Source organism: Alligator sinensis, unplaced genomic scaffold, assembly GCF_000455745.1.
Source record: "Alligator sinensis unplaced genomic scaffold, ASM45574v1 scaffold1329_1, whole genome shotgun sequence".
Lineage (NCBI taxonomy): Eukaryota > Metazoa > Chordata > Crocodylia > Alligatoridae > Alligator > Alligator sinensis.
The window spans coordinates 1,041,927-1,063,573 of NW_005842460.1; the positions used below are offsets into that span (position 1 = coordinate 1,041,927).

A 21,647-nucleotide genomic window follows, 5' to 3' on the forward strand; every position below is an offset into this window, starting at 1 on the left:
TGCCCCCTTCCCCGGCCCGGCCCCGCCCCAGAGAGGAGGGAGGGACCCCACGCGGGACTGCGGCCCAGCTGCGCCCCTCGCGCCAGCTGTGCGCGGGGCAGGGGGAAGCGCGCGGAGCAGCCCCGGCCGGGTCGGGTCCCTGCGTGTGCGGCCTGCGACCTCCCCCGGCGGGGACAGGGCTTCTGCCAAAGAAGCCCCAGGCACCCGGAGTCCTTTCCTCCCCCTTGGTTTCTGCCCCAAAATACAAGGTCGCGGTCAGCCCTGGCCCGGCGGGAAGGCGCGTGGTGGCCGTGGCCGGGCCGGCGTGGCGCCCCGTGATTCACCTTGTTCAGGTCACCATCAAGGGGGAATGCTCCCTCGCTGCCAGGGGCCTGGCTTGTGAACCCGTCCCTCCCGCCACCTTGTCCTCAGCCACCAACACACAAAGCCCCTATTTGATTTTATATCATTGCACCAGATCCGGTTCCTTTTTGACACAATCCCACCACAATGAGCTCCCCCCACCGCCCTCCAGGACCTCTCTCCTTTCCACAGGGATAATGACACGGGGGTTTTTTTAACTTTAGAAACAGAGCAGCCTTCTCCGTTCCCGAAGACCGGCAAGTAAAATGACCCTCCGTCAGCTAACGGGTCGCAGCAGAAATATGCGCCGAGCAGCTCCAACGGGGCCTAAAAGGAGAGGGTCCTCGTGGGGTGGGCAAAGAGTTTATTACAAGCCGCGTGTGCATGCAGTGCTCCTCCCGCCGGGCTGATTTTTTTTCTTCCCAAATCAAATTCCAGCCAAATGGACCCAGCTCTGCAAAGCAGTTCCCTTTGGAGAGAGCTCTGCGGTCGGTCGGGAACGGTCCGGCTGGTGTTTTTGGTGACAGCCCTACCATCGTGCGGTTAGCCTGCACCTTGACATTTTTTTACAGCAGCTTGTTTGTGCAAACACCTTCCCGTGACTGATTTATGTCAGTGCAAGAATGTGCCGGTGTGGGTTCAACAGGAGTAAGTGGATGGAGCATTATTGATGGCTTAATTGGGGCCCACGCAGTCACTGGGCACTAGGGATAAGGCACCTCCTCTCACTCGCATGAGCAGGCTTCTGCAGCATGGCCTCCCATGACAGCCGGGACCGGGCTCCACGACTCAGACGCCCCCCCTTGTCGGCGCCCAGTGCAGGGTGGCACGCTGCTCGGGTATCCGTACCATCAGGGTGCCGTGCTGCCCTGGTGTCATTGCTACGAGTACAAACCGCCAGAATCAGGCCTGGAGCCACCAGGCTGCCCGGTGCAGTCTGCAGGATCGGTGTCCTCGGTAGCGACGAGCCAGAGCGGCCGACTTGCACGAGGTGCCGTCCAGTGTGGATAACAAGGACGGGCGAGCGTAGGTCACAGAGAGCTGGCGCTACTAACCCACTTGAGGAAGAGCTTTGATTGCAAACCCTCTCGTGACCCTCTCCGCCGGGGCGAGACGTGCAAGGAGTTGGCCCCCACAACCAGCACCGTATCTCCGGCCACAGATGTTCTCTAAAAACATCCCTCATCCTCGCATCAACGCGGCCTGCTCTTACCTGGCTCTAGTTGGCCCTACCTAGTGCCTGCACGTCTCATCTACTTTCACGGGGCCTTCCAGCTTGTTTTCCCTGTTTGGTCGCAATGAGAAAAGCAGGACGCTGGTGACCCTGTGGCATCGGACACCTTCCTCCATGGGCAGGGGGGGACAGTGGGAGCATCTGGCTGGATTCCAGGGGTTCCCGGATTAGCTCCTCGGCTTCAGCCGCCAGAGGGGGCAGCAGCCAAAATGACTGCACACAAATCCCGGTGACCAAGCCGGTGGAAACAAGGCAAGAATCAAAGACATGCTACATGTGTACATGCGCGCGCGTACGCACCCAGGACGCGCGGTCATGCCACAGGGACGCAGAAGAGGTAAAGGCACAACCCTCCCAGCGTCCCCGTCCATAACCGTCCTGACACGCAGCCCCACGGACACACAGAGGAATCAGACGGGTAAAAGCCCTTCCTACCCCAGAGCCCCGCGAGCATCTGGCTAAATGCACGGCTCACATTCCTTTGCTCCTGCGTCTCTTCAGGCCTGAGTGGAGCAGCGAACCAAACATCACAGCTGTGATAAGACCCTTAAAATAGCAGCCGTGTGGGCTGGGGGACTGGGTCAGGGAAGGTAAAGCTGTCCTGGCTGCGGGGCCCCCTGTGCATCCGCTCCTTTGAAGACTGAAATGCCCCGAACCCTGATGGACCGAATTTTGCTGTCTGTGCTAAGCCAGGACGCCCGCTCCCACCGGTGGGGATTTTGTTCCATATATCACACATCGTGGCTTTAGAAACAAGGTTTGCCACATCCTCTGAGAAGGCTCGGGGCAGGGCCGGAGCTGGACATGGAGCCCGTGCTGCTCCTGCTATGCCCCCGGACTGCACTGTGCAGCGCGGTCACGGGCACCGCTCCCAGCACCCGTACCGAGGGCATGGTTCGGGGCAGACGATCCGGCCTCATCACTGCCAGTAGCTTGAGGAGACAGTGTGCAACCTGGTGAGCAGGGAAGCAGAGCTGGCATGTCCTAGCGAACCGCACATCATTCACGTGGCATCAAAGACCCCCTGGCTGACAAATACTCCATCAGCAGCCAGTTACTTCTACCCCCCATGGCGTGGGAGACAGGGTGTGCATGTGATATGGCACCAACCTGTCCACAGCCCTCTCCCCTGGCGAGCCTGGCGTCTGTTCCAGTGAGCCACTTCCACCCCTAAATCAAGGAAGCTTCTTCGGGTGGCAGCCGACAGCCCTTCCCCACGCCCTCTGCCTTTCTCCCTCACTGTGCCAGGTGCTAGGAGATTTTCATATCCACGCAGAGAGCCCATCCTATTAAACTGGAGCAAGATGAAATGAGGCGGCTTCCCTGCTGAGCTAGAAAACAGAAGGCCGCCCCGATCAGCTGCTGCTGGGTCCGTCTGGACACAGATCGTGCAGAGATCCACTGAAGACACGGTGCCACTGCAGGAAAACCTCTCGGAAGAGAGATCGGGAGGGAAGACTGGGATTGTTGCGAGGATCCAGAGGTCCTGGACGTGCCTGGGGCTGGCACAAGCATGGGGAAGTGGAGCGCTGTTCCCACCCCCATGCAGAATGCTGCTAATGGCCCAGTGCCACTGCATACCCGGTCTGGCCCAGGCCTCAAGATCTCCAGAGCAATGCTTTCCTCTCATCTACCAGGTTTTCCTCCTGAAGACCTGGAGTCACCTTATGAAACTCATTAGGTTGGGGAAACTGAGGCTGTGGAGCGGCTTGTCATGGTCACGCAAGTCATTTACTCTCACTGCGCTGTAGATCCCCAGTTGCACGGGGGGGATAGCACTTCTGTATCTGCCCTGCCTGTTCAGAGGGCAGCTGTTTGGGGCAGCGGCTGTCTCTCGCCACGCAGTGCCCAGCTCAGCAGCCCCTGGCCTTTGGCTGAGGGTCCCCAGCCAGCCCCAAGCCCATACACGGATCAGCACAACCTAGGCCATGCAGGCTTCTGTGCATGACGGCGCTGGTTTTCACTAGCTGTGCGCTGCGTTTGATTCACCTGGAAGGCAAGACCTGCTCGAAAGGCTCAGGCTCAGCTCGTTAGGCAAGAAAAAGCACCACGGTGAGTACAGGGCTGCCCGGTCCGTTGTCACTAATCGCTCCCCCTGGTTCCTTTAAAAACAGACCGCTCATCAGACGGGCACGCTGGTGAATTCTTCTCTTGTTTGATCAACGATAGAAACCATCAGCAGAAATCTATGCTGACACCTCCTCCTCGGGCACACAGGGCTTTCGCCTGATCCCACGGGGAAGCTGACATTCCACACGTCACATTAGGATTTAACAACAAAATATGATAATCCTGGGCCCGAGGATTTCTGACATGTGATGCCTACATTTTTCTCCCGGCCCTTTGGTTCACGAAGGGGTGACGCGTTGCCAGCTCCGCTTACACGTCTGCAGGCAGCAAGCAGCCGTGCTGAAAGCAGCTCTGCGCACTGGACAAAAATGATTAAAAGCCAAGTGAGAAACGGTCATTGAAGAGGCCTCTAATTGTTCAGTGTCCTCATTCCCGAGGGATACATCTGGGGCCCGGCTTTAATTCCCATTGTACAGTGTTTAAAACATGGCTGGGACTGTGAATCTATGGGATGGCTTCGCCAAGATCTTGAAGTGTCTAATAGCCGGGCATGGAGGAGCTGTGTTGGACCCGTGGGAAACTCGGTCACAAAGGGAAGGATGGCTCTCGTGGGGAGGAGGGCTGTGTTCTGGTCCAAGCCTGGCTACTGTGTGGCCATGGACAAATCGTGTCTTTCCTAGACTCGGTTTCCCTGGCCACGCAATAGGGACGAGGATACCTGTATCCTTCACGCGCTGTGTTGAGACCTGTGTGTGGACCAGGCATTATGCCCACAAATGCTGCGATTTCAGTCGCACTCATCAGCCCTGGCTTTCTTCCCGACCCCAGTGAAAGTAAAGGGCTGGAAAGGGAGCCACTCTCTAGCCTCCAGCAGCCCTCCGTGTTGTTGCAGAGCCTGAATCTAATCCAGCCCTGGTGTGTCCGGAGGGCTTTGCTCCCATCATCCCCGTATCTGGGAGCCTGCCTAGTACATGGGGACCAAGCAGCAGCCAGGACTTGGTTTGAAATCAGCTTCTGTGCTATATTTCCCATGGAGAAGCCAGCAGTGGGGTACAGGCTAGGCTGTCTTCACAGTGCTTCAGCTCCACTGATCCCCGGGAACACCACGCAGAGCCCACTGCACAAGAACAAAACCAGAAGGCAGAGAGGATTATCTCTGCTGGAACATGCCCTGTCCTTCTGGAGCAATTAGCATGATCGGTTTAGCATGACCAGTCTCCCTCTCGCTGAATACTTTACTCTCCCCTAAAAAAAAAAAAGAAAGCCCAGTAAAGCTACATAAAATAATGCCTCTGTTGTATCTACTGTGCATCTGCTGTGTGTATGTTTTAGGGTTTGGGATCCTGATCTTGTGAGCTGAACCGAGGCAGGCTTGCTGACAACAGCTGGCGGCATCCGATCGCGGCTGATGATTTGCAACAACTCTGAACTGGAAGAAAAAGGGGGGGAAGGAAAGTGCAACTAGACGAGGGAGAAAACAAAGCCAAGGAATCAGCAGCAGGAGAAACCTGCCCATCGGGTCCAGGCGTGTACAACATCAGACCAGGGAAACAAGGTCTCAGGTCAAGATGAGCAACGCTCGGGAAAGGTTCAGCACAGACTAGAAACTCTGCCTGGCTCCCAAGGCCCAGAGAAGGTGCCTAGGCCTCGCTTTCTCATGCAGGTTTCGGTGGCAGACGGGGTTCGGGGCTGCAGGGGAGGCGGACGCAGGCGGGGAAGTGGAAGCACGTCCAGCAGGTTCGTTCCAGGAGGTGAGAGCAGGAGCCGCCGGGGTGCAAAAGGGGTGTCTGCGCACAGGAGGATGGCAGCCCCGGGACACACCGCAGCCCTGCTCCGATCTTTCCCTCCAGGGAGCATAGGGTAGTGGTCGGTGGGCCAGATGAGTTTTGGGATCCTCGCGGCTACATCCCGGATACGGGATCCCGGGAAGCAGCAGACCTCCTGGGCTAAGGGGTTGGGGCGGCTGATCGCGCCCTTGGTCCCCCTCCAGAGGGAGTCTTCCAGGACGAGCACTCGGCGAGCGGCCTTAGGGAGAGCAGGGGCGGTAGCTGTGGGTGAGCCTCCCTTGCCTGCGGGAGCTGGCAGCTCTGCAGGCTCTGCTGGGGCTGCAAGGGGTTTGTGCAGAGCTCCAGAGGGGCGGGGAGCCTGGTGCACCGAGCCTGGGGCCGTTGACCACCTTGGTCCAACCCACTGGCCGGACGGTGTGGGAGATCCTCGAGTCCTCCCTTGTCCTGGAAGGTGACTTGGTCTACCCTCCGCCTCCAGGGGCTGACGGGCCTGGCAGTAGGAGTCTATCTCCCGCTCGCCATCCCTGGTGGCGCGCAGTCTCTGGATCTCCTCTATCTGGCGCCGCAGACTCCAGAGTGGAGCAGACCTCGCAAGAGGAGGTGGCCATGCTCCAAGTACTGTGTGCCTGGAAACGTGCCAGGCAGCCCCTGCAGCCCAGAGTCTGGCTACTGATGGGATCCCTTCCCTACTCTAGGGCTCGCTGGCAGGGCCTCGGGCCCTCCTGCTCACCCTCCCGCGCTAAACTCCCACGCCGGTCCCAGAAGCGCGCCTGTTCGTTCATCCTGTTTGCAAGGCTTCCTGGGGGCCTGGGTGAAGTAGGAGCCGGAGTGGGGTGGGGGGTGGAAGTAACCCTCCTTGGCTCCACTCAGCTGCCCTGCAGCTGGGCTACGTCCCTCCTACCACGGGCCCCTGCTTACCTCCGGGTAGGCCGGGTCTTGCCAGGGGTCTTGGGGTCCACTTTGGGGGACCTGGGGGTCCCTGGGTTCACGGGGGTGCAAGGGGCTTCTGCCCATGTGTCTCTCGCCGGAGCCGGGTCTCTTACCTGCTCCCGGGGTGCACACGTGTGGGCTCAGGGCTGGCTGTCCTGTTACTGTGCCACACATCCCCGTGTCTCCCTGTCTGCCCCACTGCCTCACTGGCACTGCTGGAGCCAGGAGAGCACCCTTGGGTGGAAAGCAAAAGCAAATACCGGCGCCCAGGTGGGTGAGGCTGCTGGAAGGGGTGATGAACCTGAATACGGTATGTACACACGCACGCACACGCAGAAGTACGCCTTGAGGCATACACGTCTGATGGACCGAGGGGGCCGCTCAGCAAGGGCCGATTGGGACCAGAGGAGCCCAGGAGGGACCTGCTGCCTGTTCAAGGAATTGGGCTCACTCGAGGACATGTAGAGCAGCCTCCCTTCCAACCAAACCAGCACGTGAAAGGCATGGCGGGGAGTGAGAGGGAGGGTGCACTAGTCTGAGCCAGCTACAGGTTACATGGCCGCCAAGGAGTGCTCCAGCGCGGGGAGCCAGGACACCTGGCTTCTCCCCCAAACCCTGGAACGGGAGCGGGGTCTAGGGGGTAGAGCCAGGCTCTGGGACCTCCACACCTGGGCTCGCGCCCAACCCCCAGAGCCGTGGCAGTGGCCCCTGCGGGCTGGGAGGGGGCCAAGGCAGCTGGGAGCCGGCGTGGGGAGGTGGGGGCCACGCTGCCGCCCTTCCTGCAAAGCAGCCGATTGTGTGCACTCCCTGTGCATGAGTGCGCCCGCTGTGCTGGCACAGGGACCCTTCGCAACCGGCCCTCGGCCTGCGGGCAGACGGGGCGCTGGGCATCTCGTTCCTCAGCTGTTCCTGGCGGGCACTCAGCATCATGTGGGACCGGCAGGATTCACAAAACACTTTATTTGTAGAGTTGTTATCACAGCCGGCACCAAAGCTCAGCACCCACCACCCACACGCCCCAGGATGACCTGCCAGGGGAAGGCTGCCGTGTGTTCGGCCATGGGTACAGAGCAGGGGGCTAAGACCTGGCTTGGGGCAAACCCTCGCCTCCCCCGCCTCCCCTGCACTTATCCCCCAGTCCTGATCCTGACTCCCCTCCTGCAGCTGGGTACAAGCCTGGGGTCCAGGCTGCCAGCCCCATTTAGCGCAGCATCCTGCCCCCTCCCTGCCCCGGCCCTCACGGTGGCAGCAGGAACAAAGCAGCCCCCACCCCAGGCGGTGCGGCTCCTTGCTGCCCTCAGAACCGCTCGAGGAGCCGGGTGCCCAAGCCCACGCCCTTGTCCATGACGCCCCCGAGCGTGTGGGACAACAGCTCGCCCAGCCGGCCCAGCACGGTGCTGACCCCAGAAGGCCGGCTCCTGGCAGGGCTCTCCTCCTGCAGCTGGTGCAGCGCTCCCTCCATGCCGGACGACTCCTCCTGGAAGCGCTCGCGCAGCAGCACCTCCTGCTCCTGCGGGGACATGCATGTCAGCCCCCATTCGGCCTTGCACGGTGCAGCGCGACCACCCTCCTGCCCTCGTTCCCACAGCTTCTGCACCACTGTCCAGTTCAGCTCCTCCAGCTGCGCCTCCCGCTCCTTTTCCAGGTTGTCCATCAGTTGCCGCACGTGCTCCTCGTGGCTGCGCCTCTGCTCCTCCGGCTTCTGCTGCAGCTCGGCCTTCTCCTGCCACAACAGCTCCCTGCTCCCGTGCTGCGGCCTCCGCCCTGGCATGTTGGGCTGGGGGTGGCGTAGGGGGTGCATTATTGCACCCTCCGCCCCTGGAATCACGTCCCATCCAGCCTCTGCCCCTGGCATCACTTCACGCAGTACCCCTGCCCCGCGCACCTTCCACCTCCTTCTCCTTCTCTGCCAGGGCCTCGTCAGTGCGCAAGATGACCTTGGCCGCTGGCTCCTTGGAGGCGAGGAAGTCCACCAGGGCCTTGCCAGCCTGGGCAAAAGGCAAGAGGGACAGGCGTTTTCCAGGGAGCGCCGAGTAGGGCAGGGGCCTGCCCTTCTGGATCCAGCCACTGCCCAGGCGCCCGCCCAGCTGCCCACGTCACTTCAGGCAGGGGCATGAAGGCAGGGGGTGCCCAGGACAGGGATCCTGACACCCGGCTGCCCCCAGGTGCCCAGCCTGGGGGTGCAGGATCCCCGGGAAGGCCCTAGCAGACTGGACAGCCCAGCTGGGCCCTACCTTTATCCCCTTGCCCGGCACCTGCCGGTAGCGCTCAAGCATCTCCCCCTGGTCGCCCAGGAAGCACTGGTAGCCGCCGGGCACAGCATAGGCCCCATTGCAGATGTGGGCATCCAGGTCGTGTGAGACCTCTGCGAGCACGGCCTGGCAGCGCTGCAGGGATGCCCGCTCGTTACGCTGGCAGAGCTCCTCCTTCTGCTGCTCCAGCCGGCGCTGTGGGGAGAAGGACGTGCGGGATGGGCATGAGAGGCATGTCCCAGCAGTGGGGCTGGGCCAGAGCAGCAATGCCCCCAGGGCCACGGGACTTGCCATGAGCTTCCCCTGGAACTGGCGCATGTCGTCCTTGAAGGCGCGTGCCATGAACGCCGCAGGGTGCAGCGCCAACAGCTCCGCCAGCGTCTCTGTGGGCAGTGCCACCTCCGGCCCCAGCACCGCCTGGTACCGGGCCACAGCATCCTCCACCGCCGCCGCGTTCTCCACCTGCGCCAGAGCCAGCAGGCGCTCTCGGGGCAGGGCACCGCCCCGCTGTGCATGGCGTCCACGTAGGTCACCACCACGTCCCCCAGCACTGCGGGCGGCACGGCTCAGCGGTAGCTCCCCAGACCCACTCCAGGACAGACGTGGGCCTGGTACTGGGGCCTCTGTCCTCCCCTTATGGGCACTGGACATAGCAGAGACGTCCCAGAGACACCCCTTCAGCCCGCGACTGGCACGGCCACATGGCAGAGCTATGCTGGGGGAGTCTGCTTCGTCCTTGCACTGCTTTGCGGGGCAGGGGGACTCCACGGGGTCAGGTTCCTTCCCATGTCTCCTGGGCCTCATGCGTCCAGCCTTGCCCAGGCTCATAATGTCTCCGCAAGTCCCTCTGCTTTCTGGGGCCGTACTCGGCCCCGTTCTCTCCCACCAGCGGGCTGGCCCCGGGCATTGCCTTGGCCTGGATGTGCTGCGTCACCTCCGTCACGTGGCTGGGGCTGGCTCAGGAAACGTGGATGACAGTGCCCCTGAGACGGGGACAGGCCCCGCGGCCCATGGACCCGCCACATCCCCGCAGCTGGGCGCAGCAGTGGGTTGTTACCCAGCCCCAGGGCCGAGGATACTGCGCTGGTCCATGGCGCGCTGGTCGATCGTGCGCAGGCTGTTGTACACCAGGGTGCTGGAGAGCAGCACAGCCAGCGCAAGATCCACGAGTCGTTCTTGGTGTTGCCCTGCAGGACCCACGCACAAGCCCCATCTGACCCAGGCTGGGGGAAACTGAGGCACCGGAGGGGCAAAGGGACTAGCTCTCCAGGCCAGGACCCAGATATCCTCGGTCCAGGGCTTTGGGCCACAGAGGCGCAGCCAGCTCCAGCTTCCCGTCTCATCTGCTTGACCTGCACCATCAATCCCCAGCGCTTGGAGCCCAGTGTGCCTCCACCCAGGGGAGGGAGACCCCAGGTGACACCCCGGACCCTGTGCGGTTCGCAGCTGCCCCCTCCCAGCAGCCTTGCCAGACCCCAGACCATGTTCCTAGCAGCCCCCAGGGCTGCACCTTGCTCACCTTCGCCACGTCACCCAGCCCCTCGGTGTCCAGCAGCACCAGCGTGTGGTGGGGCCGGCGCGGGTGGGGCAAGCGCCACATCCAGATGCCCTTGGTGTGCGACTGGGTGGTGGAGAAGCCTGCGGGGAGAGCGGCTCCAGGGCTGTCGACAGCAACAGGACCCAGGCGTCGGGGTTCCCAGCCCCACCCTGCTGCAACCCCCCAGCCCCACTCCCCTCCCCAGGCTGGGTGTGAACCCAGGTGTCCGGGCACTCACCCGTTCTCCTGCCAGCCAGTCAGTTCATGAGACAGGACTTGCCGGTGCGGTAGAGCCCAGCGATGGCCACCACCATCACAAGCTGGCTCCCAGCCTGCAGCTGCGCCAGCGCCTCCTGGTTCACCAGCAGCCCGTCTGTGGGGTCGTTCTCAATCAGGCAGATCGGGGCTGGCATGGAGGTCTCCGATGCCATCGCTGTTGGGCGGGCGGCCTGCGGCAGGATGGGTGAAGCTGGACACAGGTCTCTCGGATGGGGAAATACCATGAATCTGGGTCCATGAAGGCAGTTTATCTTAAGTGCTCTCGGTAACAACTGTTCTTCTGGTGTGTTTAGTACCCGCTGAGGTTTTGGGGCTTTATGCCCACTTTATTGAAATGGGAGGCTCCTCCCTAGCTTGCTCCTGCAGCCATATGGCTGAGAGCAAGCAACACTTGGGGGCATCTGAACCCCAAGCCTCTGGGCTTGAACCTGCACATAGGATGCCTGCCAAAAGACTTTGGAAACATCTGAAGCTCCTAGTGGAGGTAAAGGATGTTTGCCAGTTGTAGGGACGCTTATATTTCTGGACTGACTCATGGATTTGGACTTGATTTTCCTGATGTGGCTTGGATCACGAAACATTTCTTTAAAAAAACCCACCCGGGTCTTTGGGATGAGGAGGGAAGTGACGGGCTCTGGGGTGCGGGTGCAGGGGTTTGGGGACCAGGCCGAGGGCTCTGGGTCACAGGGTCAGCCTAGGGCAGCATGGGGGTGTCCTGGGGGTCAAGACTCAGCCCCTTCTCTGCGTCTCCCACACCTGGACCAGGCCCCGCTGGCTCACAGCCACTTGCACACCCAGGCGCCAGGGCAGGCGTGGGCACCTGGCTCCTACCTGCTCCCAGAGTGCGCATGTGTGGGCTCAGGGCTGGCTGTCCTGTTACTGTGCCACGCGTCCCTCCATCTCCCTGTCTGCCTCACTGTCTCACTGGCACTGCTGGAGCCAGGAGAGCACCCTTGGGTGGAAAGCGAAAGCAAATCCTGGAGCCCAGGCGGGTGAGGCTGCTGGAAGGGGTGAATGAACCTGTGCACACATCCGTACCGTATGTATGTAGAAATACCTCCCAGCTGCCTGCAGCATGACTCTCATGGTTTCACACACACCCTGCTGCCTTGAGCTGGCCACAGGGGTGGCTGGTCTCTCCCACGTGTGCACATGCAAACACGCCAACGCTCAGGACACATCCCGCCCCACTGCCCATGCAGGTGATCTTACACACCCACTGGTCACAAACATACACCTGTGTAACACCCATGTTCCCAAGGCTCCCCAGCCTCCAGGCCACGCTGACTACCAGGACAACGGCAAGCCCAGGAAGGTGGCAGGGGCTATCCCGGAGGGGGTTACTCCATGATAACCCAGAAGGGCAGACCAGCACGGGCCCGGCCGCAGCAATGAGCACACAGCAGTATGCTGCACCGGAGGCAAGACAGCCAGCCTGTGCAGGACCCACCTGTGGCCGCTCAGGGAGCTACATGGCCCAGGGTTTGGCCCAGGGTGGGCAGCTTGGTTTGGCCCTGCAGGCCACGGGAGGCGGGGGAAGAGTTCCAGAGCAGGAGAGGCCAAGCGAGCCCCTAGCTGGCACCAGTGCTGCTGCTCACAAACAGGGAAGAGTTGGTGGGGGATGCAATGCAGCGGTAGATGGCAGCTTGGGCAGCAGCGACCACAAGATAATCGAACATTCAGGATCCCAAGGAAAGGGAGGAAGGAGAGCCACAGAGTAAGCACCCTGGAAGTCAGAAAAGCAGACTGCGACTTGCTCAGGGAACCGGTGGGCAGGACTCCCTGGGAAGCCAGTCTGCGGGGGAGAGGAGTCCAGGAGAGCTGGCTGGACTTTAAAGAAGCCGTAGTAAGCGTGCAGGAACAAACCGTCCCGATGCGCGGGAAGACCAGCAAGTGTGGCAGAAGACCAGCTGGGCTTAGCGGGGAACTCTTTGATGAGGTTAGACATGAAAAGAAAGCTTACAGGAAGGGGAAGCTGGCACAGACGACTGAAGAGGAGTATAAGGGCGCTGCTCGGGGGTGCAGGGACGAAGTCAGGAAGGCCAAAGTACAACTGGAGTTGCAGCTACAAGGGACGTAAAGGGGAAGAAGAAGGGCTTCGACAGGTGTGTTGGGAGCAAGAGGAGGGTCAGGGAAAGTGTGGGTCCCTTCCTGAATGAGGAAGGTGTTAGCAAATAAAAACCTAGGATCCCGGACTAGCCCAAGGGATTGACAGGACCCTGGTTGGATAAATGACAGAAAGGCGTTATTCACTACAAGTCTTCAAGGTGCAATGAGCCCAAACCAAAGCAAAGTCCAGTATTTAGCTATACGGTGATAATTTCTCACCAAACAGGCAACAAAGAGCAGTCTGTTTCTCTCCAGCTTCCCCGGGCGTGGATCCTCTCGCCAGAAGAAAGCTGGGCATGGCAGTAGTTTGTGCCAGAGAGAGATTTCTCACTCTGGAAGCACGCATGCTGTTGGCACTTTCACCCTTCTTCTCGTACCCTTTAGTCCAGCAATTTCAAAGCGCTCTTGTAGCTGTGTAAATTAGGAGAGATTTCCCCTGCCCTCTGTCGCCTGTTTGATGAGAAATCATCGTCGTAGAGCGTAGCATCGTATAGCACAGGCTTCCTTGCAGCGCTGCCAGGCCGTGCTCGCAGAGGTCTCACGGGACCTGGATACCCACATCTGGGACAGTGCCTACGCGGTGCCTGGCGGCCACCAGCGCTTCCTGGGTGACCGGCAGGTGATAATAGAGCACTACCAACAGGTGCCGGGCATAGTGGGGTAAAGGTAGGGCCCAGCTGGGCTGTCCGGTCTGCTAGGGCTTTCCCAGGGATCCCGCACCCCCAGGCTGGGCACCTGGGGCCAGCCGGGTGTCAGGGCCCCTGTCCTGGGCATCCACTGCCCTCATGCCCCTGCCTGGAGTGATGTGGGCAGCTGGGCGGGCACCTGGGCAGTGGCTGGATCCAGAGGGGAAGGCCCCTGCCTTACCCGGCGCTCCCTGCAAAAAGCCTGTCCCTGTGTGTTGCTCCTTGCCCAGGCGAACACAGCCCTGCAGGACTTCCTCGCCTCCAGGGAGCTGGCAGCCCAGGCCATCCTGCGCGCTGACGAGGCCCTGGCGGAGAAGGAGAAGAGGATGGAAAGTGCGCGAGGCAGAGGCACCACGTGAAGCGATGCCAAGGGGCAGGGGCTGGATGGGACATGATGCCAGGGGTGGCAAGTTCAATAACGCACCCCCTACGCCACTGCCAGCCCAGTGTGGCCTGCCAGAAGCGGCAGTGCAGGAGCAGGAGCTGGTGCGGCAGGATCAGGCCAAGCTGAAGGAGCAGAGGCGCAGCCACGAGGAGCACATACAGCAGCTGGAGGAGATGCTGCAGCTGGAGCAGAAGGTGCTGCTGGAGGAGCTGAGTCAGACAGAGGCACAGACGCTGTGGGTACAGGGGCAGGAGGGTGGTCGCGCCATGCCACGTCATGCCATGCCGGAGCCCAGGGCTGAACGGGGGCTGACACGCGTGTTCCCGCAGGAGGAGCTGCTGCGTGAGCGCTTCCAGGAGGAGTCGTCCAGCACGGAGGGAGAGCTGCACCAGCTGCAGGAGGAGAGCCCTGCCATGAGCCGGCCTGGATCTGCAACGCCCTGAGCGCGTTGGTCTTCATTCTGTCCCTGTTGCTAAAGAACAAGACCCAGGCCTTTGCCACCTGCGACAGCCATCCCTCTGCACGCGCCGGCAAAGCGCCGGGCCCCACAGAAGGGTGATTTACGCTCTACAAGGCTGGAGCTATTTTCATTTGTCTGATTTATTAATGTTACATACAATTACAAAGGGCCTGTGATTGACTGCCCGCGGGGCCTGCGCCCACCCTGCTTCCTTGCCCTTCGCAGGGCTGGGCTACCTGCTCCCCCGCACAGGACAGAACCGTCAAAGCCCTTCACCGACAGGCGTTTGCTGTTGAGCTACATTTGCACCCGCTGGTCCTTAAATGAGACATGCAAATGCGTGCACACGCATGCACACCCATGCGTGTGGGGATAGGAAGGGGGCCTGGGACCTGGTTCTGCTGGAGCTGACAGCCCTGTGCATCCCCCCGCCCCCTCCACGCCGCTCCCTACCACAGCATGAACGAGAGCCCATTTCAGCAGCCCCAATAGATGAGGCACGGAAGGGCATGGGGCCGAAGAACCCCGCGCGGCCCCCGCGGAGAGCACAAAAGGGGTTTAACAGCTTCATCTCCCACATCTGGTTGTGCTTAAAATGTGTGTCGCTAATAGGCTTTTTTTTTTAAGCCCTGCCCATGGAGCCGGCTGAGGCTGGAGCCTGAGGCCCTGCTGACGGAGGGTTGCACAGAGCAGCCGCGCTGGGATCCCTGAGCCAGGCCATTTGCATTGCAGGACATGGCTAAAGAGATCCAGGTCTTTGTGCAATTAAAACCAGTGCAAAAGGCAGAAGCTGCCTCAATGCCCTTCTCACTCCCATGAACAGGAGGAAATAGTAACCAGCCATCTGGTTTGCTGCAGCAGGACCCTGAGATCTCGGCTCGGGGACCTGAGGTGCTCAGCTCTGGGCCAGGGAAGGGGTGGGTACCACCTCACTTTGCAGAAGGGAAACTGAGGCCCATGGACATGGATGGCTGGGAGAGGAAGAGCTTGGCTCCCACGTGGGCAGCCAGACGAAGTACCCGCGTTGCGAGTGCTCGGTGTGAGTGCTCTTGCTGGGAGCCTTGCCGACGACTGCCCCCTTCCACAGGAGAACGTGCCACGGCACCGTCCTGCTTAATAAGCAAGAAGCAGGATGGGCAGCAAGGCTGTGCTGGCTGCACCGTGCTCCAGACAGAGCAGGACCCAAAGCGGGGGGTGCCAGGCCGGAGTGGCCGGAGGGGTCAGCAGACCTCCTTTGCTCCTCCTAGACTCCAACCGGACCTCGGCAGGGGCCAGCGGGCTTTCTTTTGCATCAGCATTCATTACGGTGTGCTGTCAAACCTAGGCAGGGACCAGCTCGTGTCAGCCCGGCAGCCTGACGGGACGCAGGGAAGACTCAGCCTCTACCAAGCAGGATGGAGGAGCGCTGTTCTCTAGTGCTTAGCGTGCCCTGCTATGACTGCATGCGAGCAAACTCTGCTACTGATCCTGCCTCGCAACCTCGGTTGTGTCACTTGTCCGTGGGTCTCTGCTGACGTATTTATAGCGCCTGCTGATGCCGCAGCTGGTCGAAGCGGTCGAGGCACTTTGAGTCACGGCACTTCAGTGTGGTCACAGCCACCTGGAGCTTTCGAGAGCAGGTGAAGCCAAGAGAGGACAATGATCGATGCTCACTTATAGCAATTCCAGCAAGGGGCTCCCGGCCTGGCTCTGCTCTGGGATTCCCAAATGGCCTCTGGAGAGTCACAAGGCCTGTGCCTCAGCTTCCCCCTCTTGGGGTGCAGGCCCTGACAGCCCCGAGCCTGAGCTGATGCATTAACGTGCTGAACGCCCTGAGCCAGCTTGGAGCGGCGGCGGCCGGTAAAGCCTCATGGAGAACGCTCCATGCACGGGGCGTTCGCCCCAGCACGGACAGCTCGGGGCTTCCTTGCAAACGGCCCCCGCTCAGCCGTGCGTCTTGCGGGGTGCTTGGGGCGGCGGGAGCGGCTCAGCAGGAGGGTTTCAATTAGAGCCGTGCATGGAAACGTGGTAATTAAAGGCTGGCTGTCCCCCCCCCGCGCTCAGCTGGGCGGTTTCTAAACACTCGCAGCCCCATCCCTGTCCTAGGCCCGAGCCCCGGCAGGAGCACAATGGAGTCTTGTTTCTGGTAACCCGAGATGCCTCAATCCCAGCGCTTTAATTTTAGACTCCGACGCGCTCGCATTCCTCAGCGCGACAATGGCAGATATTGATCCCGTGGAATGCAGCGCCCGGCGCTCCGGCAGCAGGGCACAGCGCCCAGAGCTCCTCTCCGGCCCGGCTCCGCGGAGATGAACTTGGATCCGATGGAGTTTTACGGCGTCACGGGTCTTTACCTGTATTCCCAGGCACCCTCTGTGCTTGGTAAAAGGGGGACCGGTGGCTCCCTGAAAAGACATGGGGCACGGACAGGACGAAGCAGCTGCTGTGCTCGAGATGAGGATCCGGATAGTTATGTGGGTGCCAACGAGCCTTTCGAGCCAAAGCCCCGTTGACAGTGCAGTCCCATGACTCCAGGAGCTCCTGCCCCCAAGCACCCTCCCCTAGGTGCTATAAGCATCACGCCTGGTCTCCAAGGACACTGGGAGCTGGCAGCTCCTGCAGCCACGTGGCACGGCGGCCCTGCATGCCCAGGGGCAGGCGGCTCTGTGGTGCCCAGCAGCAGTCCCGAGAGCAGGCTGGAAGGAGGGTGGGTGCCTCGCATGCAGCGCCCGCTTTGCTGGCTTCTTACCGACCCCTTGGAGGGGGGTGATGAAACTCTCCATCCGCGCAAGTCCCTGCCGGTCCCTCAGTGGCAAGAATCAGCAGCACCGCCCAGCGCCTTTGCCTCCACTCCGCGTGTGGTCAAGCTGGCCCTACCCAGATCAAGCACTTTGGCAGGGGCAGAAACCCCTTCCCCGGGCTGGGGATGCTCGCACCCAGAGCCAGGGCCAGAATTAAGCCTGGACTCAGCCACGGTGCCCGGCGATGGGACAACTTTGCCTCCTCCTCCCCCGGCTGCTAGAAACCCCCTTCTTGCCCCTCCCGGGCTTGGCAGCGTCAGCCCAACAGGCCCTGTGAGGACGTCCTTGGGGCAGGGGAAGGGGCAGACCCCTTGTTGGCTGTGGCCACCTCCAGCCCCCTTCTCAGTCGCTCGGCTCCCCACTCCTGAACAGCTCTGCCCTCAGCACCCCAGTGCCAGCCCTTCCCCGACTGCTAGGACAGGGCAGCTGGGCATCCAGCATGGACTGAGATGGCCCAGCCAGTGCTGCCCAGAGCCGCTGAGGCCAGGGCCCACGGCTGGCGCGCAGAAGGCAGCTGGCCAGGTCCTCTGAGGGCAGAGAGTAAAGCCGGCCTCGACTGGGGCCTGCAGACATGGTTTTATGGGCTGAGCCCTTCTGATCCGGCTCATGTAGCTGCAGCCAGTTGGGTCCGTGCTCTCACCCGAGGCTTGAGACCCCCCTGCCCGGGCCACGGCCATGCCAGCTGCTCCCATAACCCCTCGGGAGACACCTTGGCCCTTCCCAGCCCAGGTTTGTGACCGCGCTGACCTGACTGCCGACTGCCCCGCTCTCATCAGGGGACTCTCTAGGGTGACTGCGCTCCTCAATGTCATCTTTGACCCCTGGGAGGGTTAAGGACCCCCCACCTGCTCCGAACCTCCGTGATGGGGCCTGTGACCCTGGAGCATCTACGCAACCCCTCTGACTGCTGTATTGCATTGCAGCCTTGCCTTTCCTTCCCCTTGCCTCAGTTTCCCCATCTGTGAAACAGGGCAATGATACTTCCTAGGGCTGCAATGCCAAGTGACACCTGTCCCTTTCTGCCCCTGCCACACACACACACGGTCTCTATGTCTGTGCAGAGACTGGTGCCCCGGGTGCTAGGACAAGACGTGTAACCAGCAGTCATCCCCGGGGATTTCTGAAGGACTGAAGAAAGCAGCCCCGGGCTGCAAAGTTGCCTGCACCCAGTGCTGCCAGGCGGTGTAAGGAGGCCCCATCATCTCCATGTCAGAGCCCGGACCGCGGGCACGGCCGTCCGTTACCCACCGACGCCCGCAAGGAGGTCCCAACTCTGCTGAGTCCGGGAGCTGGCAGCTAATTGAGAGAGGAGCAGCACTAGCAGATAAGGGAACAGGTCAGCGCAGCAGAGCTAAATCCTTGACCTGTTATTTAAAAGGTCAGGCAGAGTTCAACAGACGACTCCAGGTCAATTAACTCAATTAAAATATTAAAAGTCGGAGTCCGGAGCAAGGTACGGGGACGGAGTCCCACCCGGCCCCGGGTGTAAGGGCTGGGGATTACGGCGGGGTCCTGCGGGCAGGCGGAGCAACGGGACAATGCTAGGGATGCTGTTTGTTTCCCAGTTAAATGAGCAAAAGGCAGAACCTGCGGATCGCTGCTCCCGGGCGCAGCGGAGCGTGCATTGTGCTTGCCGTGAGCTCGCCGTGAGCATGACCAGGACATTGGATCCGCCTGCTGCAAAGGGAGCCCAGCCCGGAGCTCCCCATGCAGGAGATCAGGGCGTCTGGAGCCTGCAGGTTCCCAGGCCATGGGGCTTTAACCTCCGCCAGTGCACGCAGGCACACGCAGGTGCACGCACGCTCCTCACCTCCACCCCGCTCCCGGCCAGCCCCTCAACCTCCTACAGCAGCTCCAATTAATCTCTGTCATAGGGCAATCCAAAGGAGAGGGGACGCGTCAGCAATTCATCTCCCTCCGTTTCGTGGAAGGAGGAAGGGGTAGGGACTGGGAGGCAGGACCCCAAGGGGATGGGGTGGCCTGGCGCACAGCCCCAGTCGCAGCCGATACTCCAGCAGGCGCGTGGAGGCGTCGCAGCCCGGGGCTGGGGGGGGGTGGACACGGTGCCTGCGCCTGTCTGGCTTGGCATGGGGAAGGGGCCCGATGCTGATGCCGGTCCAACATCCTGCCACGGAGACGGCACTCATCAAGTCAGGAACCTCCCTGCTCGGCTCTCCAGGCCCCTTATACGGGTCGGACTCCCCCTGCCCAGGGGGTCCCAAGTGCCCGACAGCTGCCTGCAAAGCCTTGCCATTGCCCGAAGGGCCCGAGACCCACCGCCCTCCCCGCACATCGACAGACACTCAGTTGTGCGTGCTCCGCCGCTACCTCCCTGCCCCCCACCAGCTCCACAAACGCCTTCAGGAGCCAAATTCGAGATGCGTGTGTGAGCCCAGCCCGGCTCCGAGGCACTGTCACGGGCGCTGCACCGACCTGGCGATGCGGCTCCACGGGACAAGCCAGGCCCTGGCTCACACCTGTCCATCTCCCTTCTCCTCCTCTCTCCAGGTCACGTCCAAACTCGTCGGGTGAAGTTCACCCCGCTCGCCCACGGCGCCTACGCAGAGGCCGTCGGGCTCCGTGCCAGGTCTCACCCGCGCGGGGCATGCTTCGGAAGAACAAATGAAAGCTTTCAGCAAAATTAGCAGCAGAGGGAATAGACAAACACTAAGCAGATATTGACTTCTGTTGAGGTGAACGTCAAGATTTATTGACCTGGGGAGGTAAATATTGACCAAGGCAAAGCTCAGGTCAATAATTAACTCAAGGGGCAATAAATCAGCGGACAATGAAACATGAACTCGGTGCGCCCATTGCTACAGACATGCTGACCGTCTCCACTGAGGAACCTCCCCATTTCGGTCCTGACTATTCCCGTTACTCCTTGAGTAACAGGGCTCTCCAGGACTGCCCCGGAAAGGCCTTTCAGCCCACCTGGCCCAGCCTGCAGGCTCACAGGGACACGGTAATACAGCCGGGGTCTGTGGGGCTAATAGGGGCACTGGAAGTATCCCCGTTCCCCCAAATGCGACAAAGCTTTCCTTCTGCATTTCTTCCCTGGAGGCGGTGGTGCGGGTGGGGAGCAGGAGAGCCCAGGGCCGGTTGCTCTGACACCGGGGAAGGGATTATTTATTGCAGTAATATGTTCTCGGGCGAGGGGAGAGCGAGGCGGGCGGGCGGCAGGACACCGCGCGTGTATGCCAGGGGCAGGAGAGGCAGGAGGCGGCCGCGGGACTTCGCACTGCGCTCCGTATCCCCTGCGAGGCTGCGTGGCGTGCGGGCCCGGGGTCAAAGGCCTCGCCATAAAAATGAGAGAAGGTGGGAGGGGGCGGAGGACACCTCTGGGCAGCCCTGCCGGGCCGCAGCAGCCATGCTCCAGTGCCCCCAGCCCCTCCCCAGCCCAGCGCTTCCAGGCAGTCGGCCCGGCCTGCACATCTAATTCAATTACGATGCTTTCCAGTTCTGTCCGACAGCCGCCCCGCGCCGCGCCGGCCCGCTACGTTCCTCGCCAGCCTCCAGGAGAGACGCCATGGCCAGCGAGCCAACAGTGATCCCGCCCTTTCCATGCATGCTCGCAGGCACCGGGGCTGTCCTAGGTGCCCTTCGAGTGCACCAGAGGCGAGCAGCATCCACGTTCCCTGCCCAGCATGGAGGCGCTCCCTGCACGCGGCTGAGGGTCCTGAGGACCTGAACGCTGGCAAGGGGGATGCAGCGCTGGTCTTTGCGGGATCAGGGCATATCCCACTGGGCACCCCGTGCGCCCACACCTCGCCCTCCCATTCACACTCTCGGGGCTGGGGCTGAGTGCAGGCCCCTGGCAGACCCAGCACCCCCATCGCAGGGGCGTTTGCGGGGGGCCAGGGTTTTGCATGCAGCAGATGCTTAGGGTCTAGCAGGGACCCCAAGGCTGTTCCTCCCTTGCTCCACTTGTCCTTGCAGAGGGGGCAGGGGGACACAGATTTGCTGCTGCAGTTTCTGCCAAGAGGGAAAGGGGATTCTCCAGGGAGAAGGAGAGAGGCTCTGTCCATCACGACTGCCAGGCCTGCTTCCCGCGAGCAAGCTCCCCTCCCCAGCCGTGAGGATCGGCACTCTTCCTCGGGGGAAGCAGAATGAACCCCTATCAATAAATGACCATCTACTAGGCGCTGGCTGCAGCCTCCCAACCCCACGGGTGGCTTGGAGCCAGGGGATTTCACCATGTGCAGAGCTGTGCCCCCAGACTCCTGGGCAAGCAGCTGTCTTGCAGCAGTCACTGCATGTCTGGTCCCTCCGTGCTGCACCCCCTCGCAGCAAATGAGGGTGCAGGGGGCCTAGCACTCAGCCCTGCCGGGGGACAGTCCATCTTGGGGGGCCTGCTAGGAACCGCCTGGAAGGCAAGGAGGCCTGGCGGTAACAGACTGGGGATGGCCGAGCCCAAGGGTGCAGACTGGAGCAGCTCCTCACCCAGCACCGGGATGTGCCCTGGGACCAGCACTGTCTCCTATGGGGACATGACCGCCAGCCAAGGCTTGTCTGGCCTGGCAGGGCGCTGGCACGTGACTGCACATCCCTTGGGGGGAACAGTCACGGGTCTGTGGAGGAAGCAAAGGCACGGACCGCGGCATCCCGAGACAGCCCCGGGACTGCGGGCCCATCTGCTGCCGCAGCTGAGAAGCTCCATCACCCGCAGACCCCAGTAAAAAAGGAAGATGCACGGTGGGATTTTTACCTGTTATGTCAGCTGTTGGGAGGCCAGGTCTCGTGGCACCAGATGCGACATTACAGGCCCCAGAGGAATGTTTATGGGGTAATTCCCA

At 61.5% G+C, this 21,647-nt stretch overlaps 1 protein-coding gene across 1 annotated transcript; it reads right to left on the reverse strand.

The window, feature by feature from the left end:
- Positions 1-7,525: 7,525 nt before the first annotated feature.
- Positions 7,526-19,520, reverse strand: LOC102372745 (guanylate-binding protein 1-like). Its single transcript, XM_025212381.1, is given in 9 exon segments — positions 7,526-7,873; positions 7,961-8,101; positions 8,103-8,140; positions 8,249-8,351; positions 8,598-8,810; positions 8,907-9,802; positions 10,135-10,253; positions 10,391-10,601; positions 19,285-19,520. Coding segments are annotated over 6 exon segments (1,245 nt in total). The 5' UTR covers positions 9,444-9,802; positions 10,135-10,253; positions 10,391-10,601; positions 19,285-19,520; the 3' UTR covers positions 7,526-7,660.
- Between the last annotated feature and the right edge of the window lie 2,127 nt (positions 19,521-21,647).